This window comes from Podarcis tiliguerta (assembly GCF_965153285.1).
Source record: "Podarcis tiliguerta genome assembly, chromosome: 9".
Lineage (NCBI taxonomy): Eukaryota > Metazoa > Chordata > Lepidosauria > Squamata > Lacertidae > Podarcis > Podarcis tiliguerta.
Genome location: NC_139542.1, coordinates 7,431,606 through 7,452,442, shown reverse-complemented (window position 1 = coordinate 7,452,442; position 20,837 = coordinate 7,431,606). Strand labels below are relative to the sequence as shown.

The following is a 20,837-nucleotide window of genomic DNA, read 5'->3' as shown; positions in this document are numbered from 1 at the left end:
GTCCCTATTTATCTACTTGCACCCGAGAGTGCTTTCGAACTGCTAGGTTGGCAGGCGCTGGGACCGAACGACGGGAGTGCACCCCGCCGCGGGGATTCGAACCGCCGACCTTTCGATCGGCAAGCCCTAGGTGCTGAGGCTTTAGCGCACAGTGCCACCCGCGCCCCCCCCCAAAAAAATGCAAAATGAAGACATAAAATGCATAATAAAACTAAAATTAAAACAAACCAGTAGTCCCCCCAACCAGGGGCATAGGAAGGGGGACAGTGTTGGTGGGCTGCCCTGGGTGCCCTCCCAGAAGGGAGTGACATTCGGCATGCCACCTGCCCGCGACTCCCAAGCCTACCCCAAGCCGTCGGGGTAGGAGGGGAGCTGTGCCGCTTTGCCGATGCCATTCGCCCCTTCCTCTATCATTATGACAGCTGTGGGGGGGGGGGGCTTGGGAGCTGCGGGCGTTTACCTGCTGCACCGAATGCAGTGATGTGATAGGATAATTGATTATTTTGAAAACTGTATTCAAGTTGACCAAATGCTTTGTATTGTACTGGCTGGTGTAGAGTGGTGAGGGGTGCTGATTTGCAGCTGGTTGATTATCATTTAAAAATAAAAAGGAAGCAAAGATATTGTGGACAAGTTTTTATTCCATCGTCCCAGTCGCTGCACAAACTCGGTTGGCGAAGCAAGTCCAACAGAAGGAACAAATGAGCTGTACTTCAGAGGACCCCAGGTTGGCTGCCCCAGTCTTGCTTAGCGACCGGTGATCTGGCCATGTTATTTTTCAGGCACTTTTCAGTCTCTGGGTTGGCCAGACCTTCTAATGGCTGTGTTAAAGGCTCACACAGTTGCCTCAGTTTCCCCAGGCACACCCCTTTCTCCCAGGTCACCATCTCATTTGCCCTGCTTTGCACCCTCCTTGAGCGCTTTCGCCTAGTTAGAACACTCTTTGCTTGCTTGGATGGCAGGAAGGAAGGTATATTTGATTGCATGTGCAAATATTTGTACACTTGTGGAGTAGACTTGACATTTGCTCCTCTGCTCACTCTTGCTTCTTGCCCCACCCATCCCTGGCATGTGTCCCCCCCCCCCCCGAAGCCTGCCTAGGAAGGAATGTGGCCCTGAAGCTGAAAAGGGTCCCCCACTCCTGGCTTTAACATAACAACAATTTCCTAAAAAAAGCAAAAGCATTGTTGTCTTTAAACTGAGGTTCATTGCAGTGAATTAACTTCTCAGGGCAAAGTCAGTACTAAAGGATAGCTTAGCAATTAGGATATCCTCGCAAATAAGATAACTTCTAGGTCTGAAGAGGTTAACGGACCATCTTGTGAGCAGGTTGGGTTGGTGGGGATTTCTCCATTTCTGGCCCAGACCAGCTTGTCAGTAAGGGCACAGTAAGGAACCTGTGCGTTGGTGTGTTTTGCAGTGAATTACCCAGCACACTTCCCACGCTACTGCTAAAATGCTCACCTCTGATCCACTACAGCATTGCTCTTTCCTTTGGTTTTAAATTGCCGCTAATTAAGCCAAGCACTCAAGCACAATCTTTAGCCTTAAACATCTGCAATTCTTTTCGCCAGTCGCATCAAGGTGGCACTCAGCAGGCTAAGACAAACACGAACAAACTGAATTGCAGTGAATGATTAGATGAAGGAGAATCATAGAATACCTAGATAGGGCTGGGGTACTGTTTTAAGGGGGATTTTGGGGTGTTTGTTGTTGTTATTAATCTTGGGTATCTTTATTTTTAGATCTCACGATTTATGTGGAAATTGTCCAGTTTGGCTGTGTACTTTCTGATGAGTTTCATTTTTTGTTATGTTTGTAATTGTGTAACTCTTTTCATGTTGTAAGCCTCTTTGAGTATGGTTTTAACCATGGGGAAACGGCACACACATAAAATGATGGTGATAGTATTTTTAATTGTGGAGACTTGGGAAAAGGGGTTCTTACCCCTCTGTCCCAATGCATTCATTCACCCTACATATTTACTGTTTATATTAGAGTGAAATTTGCAGAAAGTGGGGGGCAGCCCTGAAAAAATCTGCATCAAAGGAGTTTCAAAACCAATGTCTGTTTTTCGCCACTTATCAGAGATAATGTCAAACCAGAGAACTGCAGACTTGAAAAACTACCGGTACACCAAGTTTTTTCTTCAGAGAGGATTCTGCTATAGAATCATAGAATCATAGAGTTGGAAGAGACCACAAGGGCCATCGAGTCCAACCCCCTGCCAAGCAGGAAACACCATCAGAGCACTCCTGACATATGGTTGTCAAGCCTCTGCTTAAAGACCTCCAAAGAAGGAGACTCCACCACACTCCTTGGCAGCAAATTCCACTGTCGAACAGCTCTTACTGTCAGGAAGTTCTTCCTAATGTTTAGGTGGAATCTTCTTTCTTGTAGTTTGGATCCATTGCTCCGTGTCCGCTTCTCTGGAGCAGCAGAAAACAACCTTTCTCCCTCCTCTATGTGACATCCTTTTATATATTTGAACATGGCTATCATATCACCCCTTAACCTCCTCTTGTCCAGGCTAAACATGCCCAGCTCCCTTAGCCGTTCCTCATAAGGCATCATTTCCAGGCCTTTGACCATTTTGGTTGCCGCCCTCTGGACACGTTCCAGTTTGTCAGTGTCCTTCTTGAACTGTGGTGCCCAGAACTGGACACAGTACTCCAGGTGAGGTCTGACCAGAGCAGAATACAGTGGCACTATTACTTCCCTTGATCTAGATGCTATACTCCTATTGATGCAGCCCAGAATTGCATTGGCTTTTTTAGCTGCCGCGTCACACTGTTGGCTCATGTCAAGTTTGTGGTCAAATATATTGATGCATTAACCTGATCTATGGATTTGTGATGGTTTTTCCCCCCTTTTGCATCTGTTTGATTGACCTAATGTTATTGTTGATTTTATGCCACAATGCTTTCTTCTAAATGTTGGTGGTGTATATTGCAAATTCATACATATAAAAACTTGCCTGTGCCAACGTATGACTGTTGCAATAAAAGAGATCATTTTCAATTTATAAAGGCAAAAGATCAGGGATGATCTTTTGAGAGATGATCAGCTCACCGAGATCAGAAGGGATGGCCACATCTGACAGGCTGTCAATAAGACTTGTCCAATGCGTTCTGCCACATGTCCAGCCAACTGAAAGAAACAGCCACATCATGGAGAATGCATGCCAGGACTTTTAAAGCCTGTTGGAAGCAGGATTTCGTGTAGGGAAGGCAGCCAAAAAGAAACACTCTTCTTCCATCCAAAACTCTGTAATTTGTAATAACCTGCCAAAAGGGAAGTGGCACAAACAGCATCTTTGGAGCTGGGGGCCAAGGAAACAGTTTACCCTTTTGCCTGTTGTCTGCATTCATGACATGACAAGATTGTCTTTCAGCGGCTGAATCTCCAAGGGAAAAGGACAGAAGTTCTTAGGCAAATCACATCTGGGGGCAATTTAGGAACCTTACAAAGACTTTGTGATAAAGAGATACATGGCTATGCCGAAACCAGTAGCATCCCATTGACGTACTTGCAAAGGAAGTAGGATTGCAAGAAGCAGAGTTGATATGCAGCTTATTAATGGCCTGATATGGTTTTGAGAATTAATGAACTGTAGGGAAATATGAAGCACTGAAAGCAGATCTGGAGTCTGGCTCATTTGCATCTTCTGAGGACTAAAAAAAAGTGGATTATAGCATGTTTTTTTGTATATCTCTGTATTTGATTACAGAGACTTATTTTTGTATAATTCTACAGTGCATATTCCTTCATTACATTAATTGGATGGCCTGTTATATATTGCAAAGATCCCCCGCCCCCCACTCCTGAACAGAGATTTTCCCATTAAAGCAGAACTCACTCGGAAAAGACAATTTTCTTGATGAACTGAATAATTTACTGTGTGTAGTTCTTCATTGCCTTCAGTTTGCAAACTTGCCGGATTGCCGACTTACTGTCACTTTTGCAGCAATCATTTATTCAGACGTGCCGATTTTGTTTACCCCCTAGCCAAGTTTTCTTTAAAAAATAAATTCTCAGGGGAGACAAGATCTATAGCAGTATGGGAGGATTGCACAGAGCAGGGATGACTGAGAGTAGACTGACCTTTAAATATTTCCCAACCAAGCTGCATGGTTTTGGCATAAGAGCGACATCATCTCAGCCACTTACCAGGGAGAAAGTCTGCAAAGACTGGAGGAAGCGCAGCTTTTCCTGAATCCCAGCAGTGCGTTCAGGGTGGCCTTAGCAGTTATGAGAGCTGAGAAACAATGCTGCATCTTTTGCCAGTGTGATTGGCTGCCAGAGTGCTCAGGTTATGGCCTTGAGGCACTGATCCGCTCCATGATGCAACAGACAGGAGAGACAAAGGAATCTTTGAAGAAGAGATCTGGTCAGTTGCTGTTTCAGCACAGCAGCCCTTTCTGGGAACATCCTGCCTTGAACCCATCTCCTGATGGACATACCAGATAACTGCCCATCCCTGACTGCTTAAAGCAGGGGTCGGCAAGGCTTACCGGGCATGGGCCGGATCACTCCCATGGAGATCCTTCGTGGGCCGGACTGGCACAGCACAACACCAGAAATCGCGTATGTGCATCTCCACGGCGCCGGAAATCGCTTCTGCGCATGCCCAGACTCCGAAAATCGCACCTGCGCAGAAGCAATTTTCGGCATCTGGCCATGCGCAGATGCGATTTCCGGTGTCTGGGCATGTGCAGAAGTGATTTCCAGAGCCGTGGTTTAGCACAGAGTGTGTGGACTCACCGAGCGGGCAGCTTGGTTCGGGGGCGGCTCGTGGGCTGGTTAAATGGCCTCCATGGACTGCTTCTGGCCCATGGGCCTTAAGTTGCCAACCCCAGCTTAAAGTAATAGGGAATTGAATTCACTGACATATGTGACGGTGGAGGTCCACATGCCCTTTGGGGGAAACATTTGGGGGCCACATACCACAGTGAGCGAAAAGTAGGTGGAACTAGCATTGGTAGTGGGCCACTCATTTGCCCCCTCCACTACTTGCCCCTGGCATATAACAGCTGAAGCAGAAACAAAAAGATTCCACTTACATTAATATGACCTCCCCCCCCCCCAAGCCTACATGTCACATGGGGACAACCTTCTGGTGGTGGCAGTGCATTTGGGGTGGAGGGGAGGTCAATCCTTCCCTCCACAGTTGTCCTGAAAGTTGGTGGTGGTCTCATTCATGTGAATGGGGACTGGTTTTGTGATAAGTTTAGCTGTCATGGGAATTGCTAAGGACCATTGGCTGTGACGGGACGTGGGTGGCACTGTGGGTAAAACCTCAGTGCCTAGGACTTGCTGATCGCATGGTCAGCAGTTCGAATCCCCGCGGCGGGGTGCGCTCCCGTCGTTCGGTCCCAGCGCCTGCCAACCTAGCAGTTCGAAAGCACCCTTAAGTGCAAGTAGATAAATAGGAACCGCTTACCAGCGGGAAGGTAAACAGCGTTCCGTGTGCTGCGCTGGCTCGCCAGATGCAGCTTGTCACGCTGGCCACGTGACCCGGAAGTGTCTGCGGACAGCGCTGGCTCCCGGCCTATAGAGTGAGATGAGCGCACAACCCTAGAGTCTGGCAAGACTGGCCCGAACGGGCAGGGGTACCTTTACCTTTACCTTATTGGCTGTGACACCAGAAACCACATTTAACCCATGAGACAGCACTTCGCCTGTACCAGTGATGGCCAAACTTGGCCCTCCAGCTGTTTTGGGACCACAGTTCCCATTATCCCTGACCACTGGTCCTGTTAGCTAGGGATGATGGGAGTTGTAATCCCAAAACAGCTGGGGAGCCAAGTGTGGCGATCACTGCCCTATACCCTGCTTTAAAAGGTCAAATGAATTTGCAGAGGGCTGGCCATTAAGCATACCAAATGCATATCAGAGGCCGTTATAACTCTATGTTCCAGTTCTCAAGTGGTGAGGTAGAAATTATCGCTGAGGCCAGCCTCACTACATAAGAGCATGACCTGACCACAAAACTTGTAAGGACCAATTTAGGAGGAGCTCAAAGATGAATGCTAGAATGAAAAGTAACTCTTGATAAGGTACAAGGAGGGATCTGCACATTTAGCAGAAAAATTGGTTGAATAAGTGTTTCCAAGGACTGTGGTTAGAAGAAGAGATGGTGAGACGCAGAAGGTGGTTGACTAGAGGATGGAAAAACTAAGATGATATATAATCCCTGTATGTGCTATATATAGAATCCCTTTTGGACTCTGGCTGGTAGTGCATTACTGAATAAAGTCTGCCTAACTGGCAATTTGATGTGAGCTTCCACACACAAAAGTAATTTTGCTCCAAAGTGGCATACAAAAAGGGGAACTGCTTTTGCATTCATGCCCCTGCTTGGGTGCTTCTCAGAAGCATCTTATAAGCCTCTGTCAGAAACAAGATGCTGGGCTGCAGGGTTCTTCAAACGTTTTGATGAAAATGGAGGTTGCTGCCCCACAATGAAGCCATGCTAATTGTGTGCCTTTTGGAGGAAGGTTCTTCATATTTGGGAAATATTTTGGGGGTATTAGGGGGTACGTACTGGGTTGCATGAATGTTAATATGCCCCTTACCTTTGTGACTGACAAAATGCTTGTAAATGTTAGGAGTGGGTCCAGACTAAATTAGCTGACTGTAGTTCCCACTGAAATCAGTTGGACATAAAGGTAAAGGTAAAGGTACCCCTGCCCGTACGAGCCAGTCTTGACAGACTCTAGGGTTGTGCGCCCATCTCACTCAAAGAGGCTGGGGGCCAGCACTGTCCGAAGACACTTCCGGGTCACGTGGCCAGCGTGACATCGCTGCTCTGGAGAGCCAGAGCCGCACACGGAAACGCCGTTTACCTTCCCGCTAGTAAGCGGTCCCTATTTATCTACTTGCACCCGAGAGTGCTTTCGAACTCCTAGGTTGGCAGGCGCTGGGACCGAACAACGGGAGCGCACCCCGCCGCGGGGATTCGAACCGCCGCCCTTTCGATCGGCAAGCCCTAGGCGCTGAGGCTTTAACCCACAGCGCCACCCGTGTCCCTCAGTCGGACATAAGTCATGATTAATTTGCCTCATTCATTTCAATGGGACCTAAACTTTAGTCTAGATCCTACCCACTGTGTCACCTTACAAGTAATATGTATGGAGCACAATGTTGGCTCCACCATTAGTTTTGGGGTCTACTTTTGCCATCAACTTCAGTAGGTGCAGAAGCCACCCAGTGCATCAAATCTAACTATTTGGACTGTGTCTCTCTCTAAGGTGGAAGTAGTTCAGCTTTAGTCTTCGTCTGAAGTTTTTCCCCCATTTATTTTTAAATTTCTGTCCCCCACTCTCTGCCACAGTGGCACTCAAAGTGATGAACAGCATAAGAAACAACAAAATGAATCACAATCATGAAAGCAATTTGGAAAACAATTGCCACAACATTAAAACATATCCAAGGAAACATCCAAAAATATCAGCAGAGAAGGAAAACCCAATCCAAATGTGCTTAGCCAGCACAAGGCACTGTTTGGGTATCTATGTACCAACTGTAGTTTGTAATAGAGGCAGACCCAAAATCCTATTGTGGACCTGCTGAAGTTATCACATCTGATAATGAATTTTGTCACTGGGACATGTATTTGTGATGGGTGTCTATTTCTTTCCTACAGAAACTCAGCAATAATTTAAAGCACACACTGAAATGGAATATTAGGCATGTCAGCCGTCAAGGAGACGGACTTTGTCATAAGTAGTGAAAGATGTTCTTGGGGCACTGTCAGAGCTGGCTGAGCATCAATAGCATTTGATCCTTACTTTTTTGTTATTTGCATTGTAGGTGCAATATAGACGGAGACATTTTAGAGCGATCTACATTTAAGAACTGAATAGGATCAAAGGCCCATCTAGTCCAGCATCCTATTCTCACAGTGGTTAAGTGGTTATCTATGGGCTGCTCATAGGGAAGACCTGAGTGTAATTGGTCCTCAGAGGCACACTGCCTCCATCAAAAGCATACTGATTTGCAATGATGCATTGATACCCCACATGTCCACCAACAAGCCCAGAACACCTTATGTAGGGTTCCTACATCATCTCCCATCTTGGTAGTCAGACTCACTTAGATTCAGCTGTAGAACTGTGTTGTGTTTCTTCAACCTACATAGTAAGCCAGTGTGGTGTAGTGGTTAAGAGCGGTAGGACTCGTAATCTGGTGAACCGGGTTCGCGTCTCCGCTCCTCCACATGCAGCTGCTGGGTGATCTTGAGCTAGTCACACTTTTGTGAAGTCTCTTAGTCCCACTTACCTCACAGAGTGTTTGTTGTGGGGGAGGAAGGGAAAGGAGAATGTTAGCTGCTTTGAGACTCCTTTGGGTAGTGATAAAGCGGGATATCAAATTCAAACTTTTCCTCTTCTTCTAAGGAACCCCCGATTCCACCATCCCTTAACATAGTGATCTTGGAAATTGATCCCTTAGCCTTGAAAAGTACAAATGTCAACTTCTGTGACTCCTAGTTCTGCATGGGCATTGCACAAGCACATTTGCAGAGAACTGAGATCTTGTTCACTGTATTGGCACAGATTTTCACACTCAAATGGGAGAGCCAAGGGTTAGGCAAGAGCGTGAGGAGAAAGAGAGGGAGCAATTTCCTTCTTGTCTTCCAAGACTCCAACTGACATGTCAATATAAAATAATTTGACAGCCCAGCTGCCAAATTTAAGCGCAATATCAGAGAACAGGGTTGGGATGAGAGGATATTTTAAAGTTAAACAACAGAAAAGTTGAACATTATGAGCCGTACTTCAAATTCCAAGGTTAAATAAGTTTATTGAGAGTTAGCGGTTACGACGGTATATCAGATACCTTGTAATCCAAAGCTACACCTACACATTTGCCTCTAAATTCTCACATGTGTCAGTTTCCATGTCTCTACACATTCCATCACCGGTTCTTCTATTTCTAATAATAATAATATTATTAATAATAATATAATTATAATAATACAAAAGGCAATGTCAACCACCAAGTTGTGCTTCATACTCCACCAGAAAAGAAGAATCCAGTTGGCAAAAAGAAAACAATTAAAAAAGAGAAAAAACTTTGTTCAAGTCATCATCGTTGAAACAGAATCATCATTAACACTACTAGAAACAAAAAAGGAAAGAAAATGCGAGTTAAAGGAATTGTTATTTTTTTTTAATCATCTTGGTTAAAAATCCACATATCATAATGAAGATGACTCAAAGTTAAAATTGCCTCATTACCCGGGCCACACATCCAAGCATATTGGCTAGTTACATGATTACACTGTAACAAAAGCAATACAGGTTTTATGGTCTACCATTTCCAGGATTCCCACCTATAAATATACCTGCCAACCTAATGTTTCTTGCATGCATTAAGGATTTGCTTTCCACCCTTCAGAGTTGACTGTCTCCCATTCCCCCACCACGGTTCTTACAATACAATTTTTTGGGGAGGGGAGCCGATTATTATCATTATCATTATTTTATGCTCTTGGGGGAAATACAAAGGTCAGCATGATGGACCTCCATTTAACTTAAGAATTGCCATGTGTCTTTTGGAAAGGGAAACTGCGGACTGTTTAATGACTTTAATAGAGTCTTGGGCTGCATGCACATTGAAACTGCTTCATTATTCTTTTCTCCCCCATGCCAGATGAATACAAGTCGGCAGGTACGCATACAAAAAGAAACAAGGAAGGAAATAGAAAACCCCTCGAAGGTTGAAGCCTAGTGAATTAGAAGGAATCCATCGCTTTAAATTCACTTAGAGCCTGTACCGGAGAAATGTGTTTCTTCTGAGAACCTCTCCTCACTCTCGTCTGATATTCCTCCGGCTTTTCTCTCTTGACTAGAGGTTTCTTTTCCGGCGCCTTCATCTTCCAAGACACGACAGGCGAGTTGACGGCGGCCGTGCCGTAGACCTTCTGATATTTGGTCGAAGCCACATAGGAAGCTTTCACAGTAAGGACCACGGCATTCATCAGGTTTTTAGCTGCTTGGATGAGGGAGGTTGCACTGTCGAGCTAGGGAAAAGGAAAGGAAGCAATAGGAGGGTTATTGCCAGCCTGGGTTGGAGGAACGTAATGCTCACGGAGCGGAGCTGGTTGTTTTGCTGAAGAGGGTATTGTGCATAAACAACCTCTGTACAAAAGACATACAGACTGATATATGCCATTCTGCCATACACATGGAGCTGCCTCCGCACAGCGTGAATAATGGATGTTTCCCAACGTTTTTATGCACCATTGCCAATGGATTGATGATTTCATTATACATTAGTGATTTTCAGTGCAGAGCAAGAGAGTGGAAGTTCTCCCAGGTTAATTGGATCAGTAAAGAAGAGTTTTGCATGTGCCCACCAAAAACCTGATCTTGCTTGCTCTAAAGCAAAAAGCAAACCACGCGCCGATGCAATGCCCAGACTGTTATTAACCTGGAATATTAAGACGCTGTTCCTGACTCACAACATTTATGGCTAAAATGTGTAATATTAGAACAGTCAGACACAATTCTGGCAAATGCACATAACAACATTTCTCAGAAGATGGCCCACTAGTGAGATGTGTCTGTCTCCCTCATTATGGACTTTCAGGAGGAATTTAAAAACATTCTTGTCTACTCAAACGTTTGATGGTTGAAAGGAATTGTTCCCAGCCACCCTGAAATCGCTGGCTGAAAGGATGTGGTTGTGATTTGTCCCATGATTTGCAGTCATCGTTCCGAGAGGTTTTAATTTTGACCTGCTACTTCCACCAGGAAAATCCACGGCTCAGTTGGTTCGACCCCCATAAGGGACAGCTGAATATTCTCAGGCTCCCTTCCCACACTGTGATTTTATTATTCTACTGCTGAATTGGAACAAATGTCAGTCCACAGAAAACCTAATTGGTATTTGTTTGGATTCAGCAGTAAGCAGCATAGGCATCAACTCCTGGGTGACGAGGTTCTTTTGCCCCCCCCAAAAAAATGTTTGAAGGGGCTGCCCCCCCCCCAAGTTGATGGGGATTTTATTTTACTAAATTTATTAGTCACTCTTTTTGGGGGTGGGGGCAATTCAAAGCAATTCACAAAATGACTTATTGACACCCCCCTGCACATATTTGTATTAAAACCAGAAAATATCCCACCCAGTTGAGATGATGAGGATTACATTTATATACCACTGAATTGCCAAGACAGCTTCTAAGCAGGTTCCAGGTATAAAACCAGTCATGAAAAAATATAACCACACATAATTAAAATATGCAGTATGCAATTTATAAAAAAAGACAAAAAAAACCACCCACATTAAAAATATGCAGTAAAGCACTTGCAGCAGTTAAAACAGGAATTGAAACAGGAGGTTCATGTCACAACATAACTGTGCACACTTAATGCAGGATGCAAACTTAGCAAATATGCACATGGAAGGTCTTGAGGTACCTCTGACCAAACTAGAGGTGGCAATACCAGTTAGCTCTGCTTCCCCATATTTTTAGATTCTTGACTTTGCCACATGATCATTAGTTCTGTTCACAGACCAAATAATTTTCTGCTCCCTCCTGCACATCACGAGGCTGAGCAGAACTGCCAAAGGCCCCATGCACTGAATACAGTATGGTTTTACTCTGAATGGTCATGGCCTCTTCCCCCAAAGACTCTTGGGCATTGTAGTTACGTTAAGGCTGCTGAGAGCAGCGGGGAGGCCCCTATTTTCCCCACAAAGCTGCAATTCCTAGAGTTCCCTGGGAAGACAAATTGTTTAACCACTCTGAAAACCTGCAGCTGTGTGAGGGGAGCAGGGATCTCCAAAGTCGTCTCAGCATTCTTAACGAACAGGGAAGCAAGAGGCATTCTCAGAGTTGAAGGACACACCTCAGGCAGCAGTGCTGTAGTGTGGGGGGTACAACAGGAGTACTTGCTAGGGGTGCAAAATGTCAACACCTGGTGCTGCCTCAATACAGCTACACACTTTTGTTGCTGGGCTCTATTGAAAACGGCCTCTCCAGGAAGTGACCTCACCAGACAACGGAACAACTCTTCTTTTCTTACCTCTGCAGCTGCGATCTCCTGGGTGACACAGATGCCGTTAGGCTGTTGAATGCGCATGTGTACTCTGTTATTTCCCTCCCTCCCACCCCATCCCCTCCATGTCACCCCAGACACTGGCAACACACGATACGCCACTGCCAGGCAGTCACAAAACTTCAGGGAGTGTGTAAAGTTGGGTTGGCTCAAGGCATGGCTCTATGCCTGGGCAGAGTCCTGAGGGCCATTTACATAGGTCTGGAGGGTTTCATTTGGCCCCTGGACCTTGGGTTCCCATATTCCTGCTGTAAAGTCCTGCTGCCAAGCTATAAAAACATTTTTTTTAAAGTCCATATAGTTCCAGAGTTCCTCACAGCTATATAGATATACTGAGGGGGGCAGAGAAAGAGAGAAAAACTAACCTACCTACAGTACCAAGAATTATTTAATTGGTTAAAATGATTCATCGTCATGCATCCCTCAGATTGGTAATTAATTTTTAATCTCCAGATTCAAGAACATTTCCCCCCCTTCCCACACAAACAGACGCTTATTTTCCATCTTTCCCTTTCGGAAAGAAAAACAAGTTTTAAGATGGATAGTAACATTATAATGGCAACAACATGCCAACTCAACAGAGAGCCGTGATATATCGCCCGGTATAATGGTCTTGTACCATTCCGCGGCGTGATTTACGACGCAACTTGCGTGTTTGTTGGCAAATAGCCGATCATACGCTATTAAATTAGGATATTTTAAATTACCACTGAGATCTGCCATCAAACATTGCAGGCTGTTGAATGGCTCGTTCGCAACAAGCGCTGGGTGTCAGAGCAGAGAGGGAGCAGACGGGCAGCGAGACTTGTACCTTTAAACATTCTTCTGAGGCCTGGTACATTTGCTGAAGGCAACTGGCTTGACTTGACAGCCAAGCAAGGAGTGGTCCCAAAATGATGGTATATTAATTGGAAAAGAAAAAAAGAAACAGACATGATAGGAGGCCTTGAATGGGGCTTCAAGCTGGGCATGCCTCAAACTGGGAGCCCTCGCCCCATCCCTGACTCTACCTAGCCCTCCTGCTAAAGAAATTTTGCCCTGTGGAGGGGATAACAGGGGTCAAAGAGGGCTGATGCAGAAGAAACCCTGTAAGGGTGGGCCATGAAAAGCCTAGACTGAACAAAGGCAATATGCATATGCTAAGGATCTTCCATGAAAACCTCTCGCCTTGAAATGGGAATCTGTATGAAGGTAAGAAAGGGTAAAGGACCCCTGGATGGTTACGTCCAGTCAAACTTGACTATGGGATGTGGCGCTCAACTCACTTCAGGCTGAGGGAGCTGGCATTTGTCCGCAGATAGCTTTCTGGGTCATGTGGCCAGCATGACTAACAACCCATGTAGTATAGTAATTGATGTGTTTGGGCAATGTGAGATAAGGACCCACATGGAATGCACAGGCTGCGATCCCGCTTCACACAGACTTGCTGGGTCAGGCTAATGGCATATTTGATCTCGTGTCCTGTTTCCCACAATGCCCAATCAGATGCTTCTATGAAGACTACAAGCAGGCCGTTTCCTGATGTTGTTCCCCTATGGCTAATATTCAGGTGCATGGTGACTCTGATGATGATGAGAATAATAATTATTATTTTTTATACCCCACCCATCTGGCTGTGTTGCCCCAGCCACTCTGGGCAGCTTCCAACAAACTGAAACATCAAACACAGTGAAACATTCAACTTTTAAGACTTCCCTGAAGCCTTCAGATGTCTTCTAAAAGTCATATAGTTGTTTATTTCCTTGACATCTGATGGGGGGGGGCATTCCACAAGGCAGGAGCCACTGCCAAGAAGGCCCTGTGCCTGGTTCCCTATAAACTCACTTCTCACAGTGAGGGAACCACCAGAAGGCCCTCAGAGCTGGACCTCAGGGTCCGGGCTGGATGATGGGGGTGGAGATGCTCCTTCAGGTATACAAGGCTGAGACCATTTAGGGCTTTAAAGGTCAGCACCAACATTTGAATTGTGCTTGGAAACATAATGGGAGCCAGTGCAGATCCTTTAGGGGTCCCGACAGGCACTCCCAGTCACCAGTCTGGCTGCCTCATTCTGGAATAGTTGTAGTTTTCGGGTCACCTTCAAGGGTAGCCCTACATATAGCACATTGCAGTAGTCCAAGCGGGAGATAACCAGGGCATGCAGCACCGGCAAGACAGCGCATGGGAAGCTAGGGTCTCAGCTGGTGTACCAAATGGAGTTGGGCAGCCATCATTACTATTCCCCGGACTTACATATTCTATCCTGCCTTTCCTTCATCATGGAACCAAAGGCAAAGTACATGTGGTTCCCAGGCAGTAACCTTACATCCAGCTGCCAAACAGACCCAGAACTGCTTAGCTCCAGTAAGGCTGGTGGCCCCACAACTTGGAGCTAATAGCCCTTCACTTATCCCCTGCATGAAATGTTGGAGAGCTGCTACCAGTCAGTGTGAACAGTGCTGAACTAGACTTGGGGAAACGCTTCCAATATGATTTTTAAAAAAGGTTCGGATGAGACTTGCAAAATTTCAGCAGGTTTTGTGCAACATTGCAATGCTCGTGTCGGGCCAACACGCCTGAAACTTCTGAATTAGCCCCAGTAGCACACCCCTTTTTGTTGTGCACGTGTATTGCTCTTCAGACCTTTTAAGGGATTTGATTTTATGCACTGCACTGACTACTGGGAGTGTGAACGTGACTGGAGCTTGCAGCAGAGGAAGAGGCCCTGCATTTACATGAGCGAGCGTCGCAACTCCTGGGCAAGTGCGGGTGGGGGAAGCTGCAGACGGCAACAAGGAATAAAGAGTTTTGTTACATTGTTATGACAGCTATAATAGCAAAGAAACAATGGCTTGCATTTGAAAAGGAGATTATGTTATATGCAAACAGCTACCATCAGACCTGGGAAGGAACAGAGAGTCTCTCAAGTGGGAGATCTCAGGTTGTATTCAACACGGCGTGAAGGTGAACGTTTATCAGCACAAAGATTTCTCCTTGCACAATGGAATGAACACCATTATCTCCTCCATCCACACACCCTAAATCTATTTTGGGTTCCTTGGAAGCAGATTTGCAGATGGCACAGAGGTTGCCCAGGGGTAAGAGAGAGGGGAAAGGCTCTGGAGCTAGTACTGAACCTCGTGTTCATGGGGAAAGATAGCTGAACACCACTCCTACTCTCCTGATAATTCCAAAAAGTATTTTGGGGTCCTGTCTCTTTTAGATGCGGAAGCCATGGTGTGCTCTGTAGTGCCCTGCGTGGCAGCCATTTTGTGATGGGCGCCCACGGAACTTTCTTGAAATTCCAAACATCCCCACTATCCTAAAGATGTTCTATACCAGAGCAAGGGAAATCCGGAAAGAGTCATAAAATGGAATCAAAGGGATGGCCGTGCAGTCCGTTATATGCAATTCCTGAAGTGGACTATAGACACCGTCCGTAGGCCACATATGAGTTCCCTGCAACAATCAAACCTGCAGCCATGTCTAGGATTGAGAATCACAGCTTACAGCAAATGAAATGCAGCTTTTTGTACAACCTGAAGTGCCTTATATAAGACAGGCTGGTATTTATTCTTCCCATGCTGCAGTTCAGGTGCTCAGGCAGAGTTAACAATGGCTTACCTAAGGCCCCCTCCAGAATTCATTGTCAGAGGTGAAATTCAAACTGGGGGATTCATTTGCATCCATCCCTCTTTCTGACTGAATCCACCCATGCTGTAGAATGAATTGATCCTGAAATAGTTGACTGAACTATGCCACCACCTGGCAGGGAGTGTCTCATTTAAGTGCTCTACATTTAACCCCCCCCCCCAACCCCCTGCAAGTATGAAAACTAGTCCGTCAGGGTGATATTCAGCCTGTTCCTTAATGCGATTTTAAAAAATTCCTCCAAGCAGAAAAAATAAAAACACAAAAATGTGCTACAGGCTTTTCTGGCACTTAAGGGTTCTACCAGTTAATTCTCATCTCATCTCAGTGTATGTTTAAACCAAGCCTGAGTCATTAACAGTGTACTAGAAGAGAAACTTATATTGGTAAAATCAAATTACTAGAGCGTTTTGCAAGGAAGCATAATAAAATCACTCCTCTTGGTATGTAGCCATGACTCAAAGGCATGTTTTAAGTTTAGAAAGGGCGGGGAGGAAGAATCTATTTTCTCCATTCCTTCATTTTTCCACCTCATCCCATTTAAAGTAATTTACTTATCTGGACGTGATGCATTTTTAATTCATTACGGCAGATAGCTGGGTAGTACTGCTGGCCAATCCACTGATTAGTTGCACTCATTTGCATTTTTTCAATTATTAGTAAGAAAACCACTGGGACCCCCAAACAAAATTACTTGTATATTTAACAAATTCTGAATTTTAATGTGGCCTACAAATGCTATCTTTCTCCAGATAACATCCAACAGACATTGCAAAAGCTGTAGACAGCTGTGAACCAGAAATACTTGTGACTCTGAAAGCATAGATTGATGCCTTAAAACGGCTTGGCTGTCAGCTTCACTGTGCAAGGGAACTAAATAAATGACAAATATCAAAGACAATCCCAAAATATACAGGGTGTTCCTGAGCAAGCACATATCGTACGCGCATTTGCATTCAAAAAGATACATTTCTTCAACAGAATGATTTAATTGCTTTAGCCAACGTAATTTTTAAACAATAAAATTAAAAAATGAAATTGCATCTCATTTTGCATGCATGAAACTCTCTTTTTAATATAAGTAGATATTTAATTTATGATAACTGGGGAGGGGGGAAACGAGGCACAAATGCAATCATAAAAGATAATTAAATATGCCTTAAAATTCCAGTTCAGTCCCATGAATGATCTAACTGAAGAAAGAGTCCTTGAAGAAGTAATAGATATTGTTCCACCTAAGTTTGCAATATATAATAATTGCTCCTAACAGCTAATTCTAATTATATTAATTTTAAATCAGAATGGTTGATACATAAATCTGCTCACTTAAAACAAGGCGGTGTGAACTACCCTAAATAATGGCATTAAAATATCCTTACTTTCCAAACTAGGCTGAAATGAAAGAATGCAGCCTTAGAGCTTGGGGAATATAGATTGAATCAGTTGTGACCTCTCCTTTGGGAACCTGCATTTTAAAAATCCCATTCCACCTCATCCTGGAAGATGGGAGCAGGTACCAGTAAAGTAAAATGAATGTGTCCATCTGCCTGTCCGAAGCTGGTGTCTTCCAGATATTTTGCACTAAAACTCCCATCAGTGCCAGTTGTAGTGCAAGATTTCTGGAGTGTATCAGATTGGGAGGGGCTAGTGGATATCATACGAAGAAATATTCAGTGTACAAATAGGGCCTGAAACAAAGTGTTGCATGCCTCTTTCGAGGATATTCACTGTAGCATATGGCACCCACTTGAGTTTTAGAAGAGAATATTTTTATTTTCAGATGCACACTGGCAGGCCCTGCTTTAAAGGGTGGTCAAGGTGACGAGGAATAAGGACCCAATGTTGGAGAAAAGCAAATACATTTCCTTCTCTTGAGTTTGTAAACACTTGGGTTACTTGAAACCAAACAAGGGCACTGTTTTATCTAATAATCTAGCCACCACTGGCTTCTAGTCTCTGTATCTAAATTAACTACCTCACTTAAAGCTGAGCCCTTTTGTTGGTTGTTCTCTTACAACTTGTTGAGATAATATTTGTTATTTTCTCTCTCTCATCTTCATTTATCTTGTAAATAGTTCCTGCATGAATAAAACCTTTAAACTCCAGAAACTGTAAATGACTATTCCAATCTAATTCACCCAAGCTGCAAGGTCTGCTAACACCCAGGTTACAGGTTACTCACTGGTTACAGTTGACCCTACTAGCAGCTTGTGGGGGAGGGTGCATTGGGTGTGCAGGCTTCTTCTGGGTGATTTGCACAGCAGCAGGCACTAGCTTCCTTGTTTTCCTTCTGCTGCAGAGCAGTCTCCACCCTGCTAGGGTTGCAGCCTGGCAGCCCCCTCTCCTCTCACAGCAGATGTGTAAAAGCAGAGCAGGGGGAGAACTGCCTGCAGCTGAGCATATCAACCCCTTTCCTCCTCTCACTCTGAAACACAGGAATAAGGAGAGCCTGCCCCCTGCCTGCTTACACTCCTTTTGTCTTTCCCTCTGGAGTCACACAAGCACGTTGGAGGCAATGCTTAGCTGCCCTTCTAGCCTTATTTCCTGCATGATATAGGCAATGTTTATGAATCCCTCTCAACAACAGATCTACAAGAAAGACTTTTGCATATCTTCTGGCACTTCTTGCATGCAGAATGCCTAACAGCCAGCACAAGGGATTTTGACAGCTGGCCCAAGACACACCCACCCATGAAACCTGGAGCCTGCCCTGCTTGGTGAAATAGACATATTATTATTAATTATTTTATTTATTTATTTATTTATTCATTCATTCATTCATTCTCCGCCACTCTGGGTGGTTCCCAACAAGGCTACAGATCTGGACCCATAATCCCGAAATCCCAAATATTCTACCAGAAAGCTCTCAACTCAAACTGCTTGTGTTTTTACCAGATCTATCATGGCAACCTTGCAATAATTTGCTCCACCTGGCAGGAGGATTCCACCTGAACTGTGGCTCATTTGAACAGGAGAACCCACAAGGCAATTATGCAGCATTTCTGAGGTTGCTCAAAAGCTAGATCTACACAGGCAGCTCTCCTGTCTTAAAAAATAATAAGTAAATCCCTGTAGCTGGAAAACCACCAGCTTTCTTCCCGATTGCTAATATACTTTCTGAAGGGAGTTTGTCTGTGGGGACTGCATCAGAAAATGTGCAGTACATTCTACTACCTTAATGTTTTATCATCTAATTCAGGTGCATGTGTAGACTGACCTTGAGTCCAGTTGGTGCAGCGTGAAACTGGAGTGGCCCCTCAACACAACCCATTTGCTTCGATATTCTGGAATTTTCACAAAGCGCTCTCTCTCTCTCTCTCTCTCTCTCACACACACACACACTTTCATACTATGCTAAATTTCAGATTCAGATCTTTATACACACTGGTTAAATTTTTTGACAATGGAAAGGACATAAACGTAAAAAGGAAGAAGTATATAATGCCACGATATTTAAAAGTATTAAGGTAACCATGAGATGGGAGGGAGGGAGGTTGATAGGATATTTGAACAATGTGAAAAATATGAATGTATTTTAATAGTACAAAATGGAAACTTAATAGATAGATAGATAGATAGATAGATAGATAGATGATAGATAGATGATAGATAGATTCAGAATATATGCCACCAGATCGCTTCTGATGCCACCAGACTCAGAACAAGCTGGTCTGTAGCATCTGAACAGGGAGAAGACATACGGTACTGCGGCAATCCCATCAGTCACGAGGACTGGGCAATATCATAATATACCATAAGCCAACCATCACAATATACCAATATATCATGATGCCGAGGTCCTGGGCTGTGGAGGGAGGGAGTAGGAAAGGAGTGATCTCCTTGCTGAGCTATCTGCCCTGGTGCACTCAGCTATCGCTCTGTCATGTCCTTCCCAGCGAGGGAGGGAGTGGGCAGGAGCAGCAATAGCCCCTAGAACCGGTTCCCAGTGAACGCTCCAGCATGTCCTTCCCTGCAATTGCCCCCTTCCCAGTGGCTGGACATGAATACTCTGTTTTAAAGCTCCCTCTGGCAATATATTGCCATTCTGAAACCGCTATCGCATTCTGAGCTTCACATCGCTTCCAGGCGATTTATTGATATATCGCCCACCCCTATCTGTCGCATGGATCTCCATGAAGCTCAACCAGTTTTCATCAGCTGTCTGTGACACAGGCTGATGAGTCATCCTGTGTCCTTCCTAGGTGCTGCATTCTGAGGTTTTGTTGCGCCAAAGGGCATAGAGATGGACTATGCCACCATTCTGGGTTAAAAAATAAATAAATGGATACATGTGAATTAGAAGTAATCCATTTGTAGTAATCAGACTCCAGGTGTAACTGGCAAGCTCATAATGTCACTAATATGTAACTGGCCTATATCCCAGGTCGGCTTTTATTCCCTGAATATGCTGCAGTAAGAGCAAACACCCTAACACTTTGAGAGGGAATGTGCAATGTGAGCAAAGATGCAGCAATGCAGCCCAACTATTCCTATGGCAAGTATTCCTGTTATGACTGGCTGCCTCCCAGCTTGGTAGAAACACTTAAATCCTGCCTTTTCCTCCCTGCATCTGTCACAAACTCTGCAAGGCAAAAGGATCCTGACAATTGCTGGTCCCTTTGCTTTGTATTCAGTGGGAAGGATTCCAGAAGATGGCCAGTTGACAAAAATAAAATAGTTCCTGCTTTTGAAAGCCAGCAAGAAAGCTGCAAGTGTGGAAGAAGGAAGGCAATATTATTTTAGACAGTGCTAACTACATGAGAGACATAACTTTAAAATTCCTTTCCCTAGCTTGTGACTCGTTTTCAGGGATCGAGGAAGTGAGCGACATTTTCTCTTTGTCAAAACAGCAAAAACTGCTCCCCTGTATTTCCATCTCATCTGATACAGAAAATTCCACAAAAGGTAAAGGACCCCTGGTCAGTTAAGTCCAGTCAAAGGCGACTATGGGGTTGCGACGCTCATCTTGCTTTTCAGGCCAAGGAAGCCAGCGTTTGTCCACAGACAGCTTTCTGGGTCAAGTGGCCAGCATGACTAAATTGCTTCTGGTGCAATGGGACTGTGCTGGTCCCGGGGGTAAGGTACCTTGGGTGTAGCAAAGTCCACACGAAGAGGGGCAAGGTCCGAGGCAGAGTGCCG

At 44.8% G+C, this 20,837-nt stretch overlaps 1 protein-coding gene across 6 annotated transcripts in view; it reads right to left on the bottom strand.

Moving 5' to 3' along the window:
- Positions 1–8,785: 8,785 nt before the first annotated feature.
- The window catches only part of CTNNA2 (catenin alpha 2), a 516,699-nt gene continuing 504,647 nt past the window's right edge, over positions 8,786–20,837 (bottom strand). For 5 of the 6 annotated variants that reach the window (XM_083398285.1, XM_083398284.1, XM_083398286.1 and 2 more), the window contains one exon: positions 8,786–10,027. In XM_083398285.1, the coding sequence (XP_083254411.1) occupies positions 9,740–10,027 (288 nt within the window). In that variant the 3' untranslated portion in view covers positions 8,786–9,739. Of the gene's footprint in view, positions 10,028–19,841; positions 19,960–20,837 lie in introns of those variants that run through there. The other variant, XM_083398287.1, reaches the window with a different exon arrangement.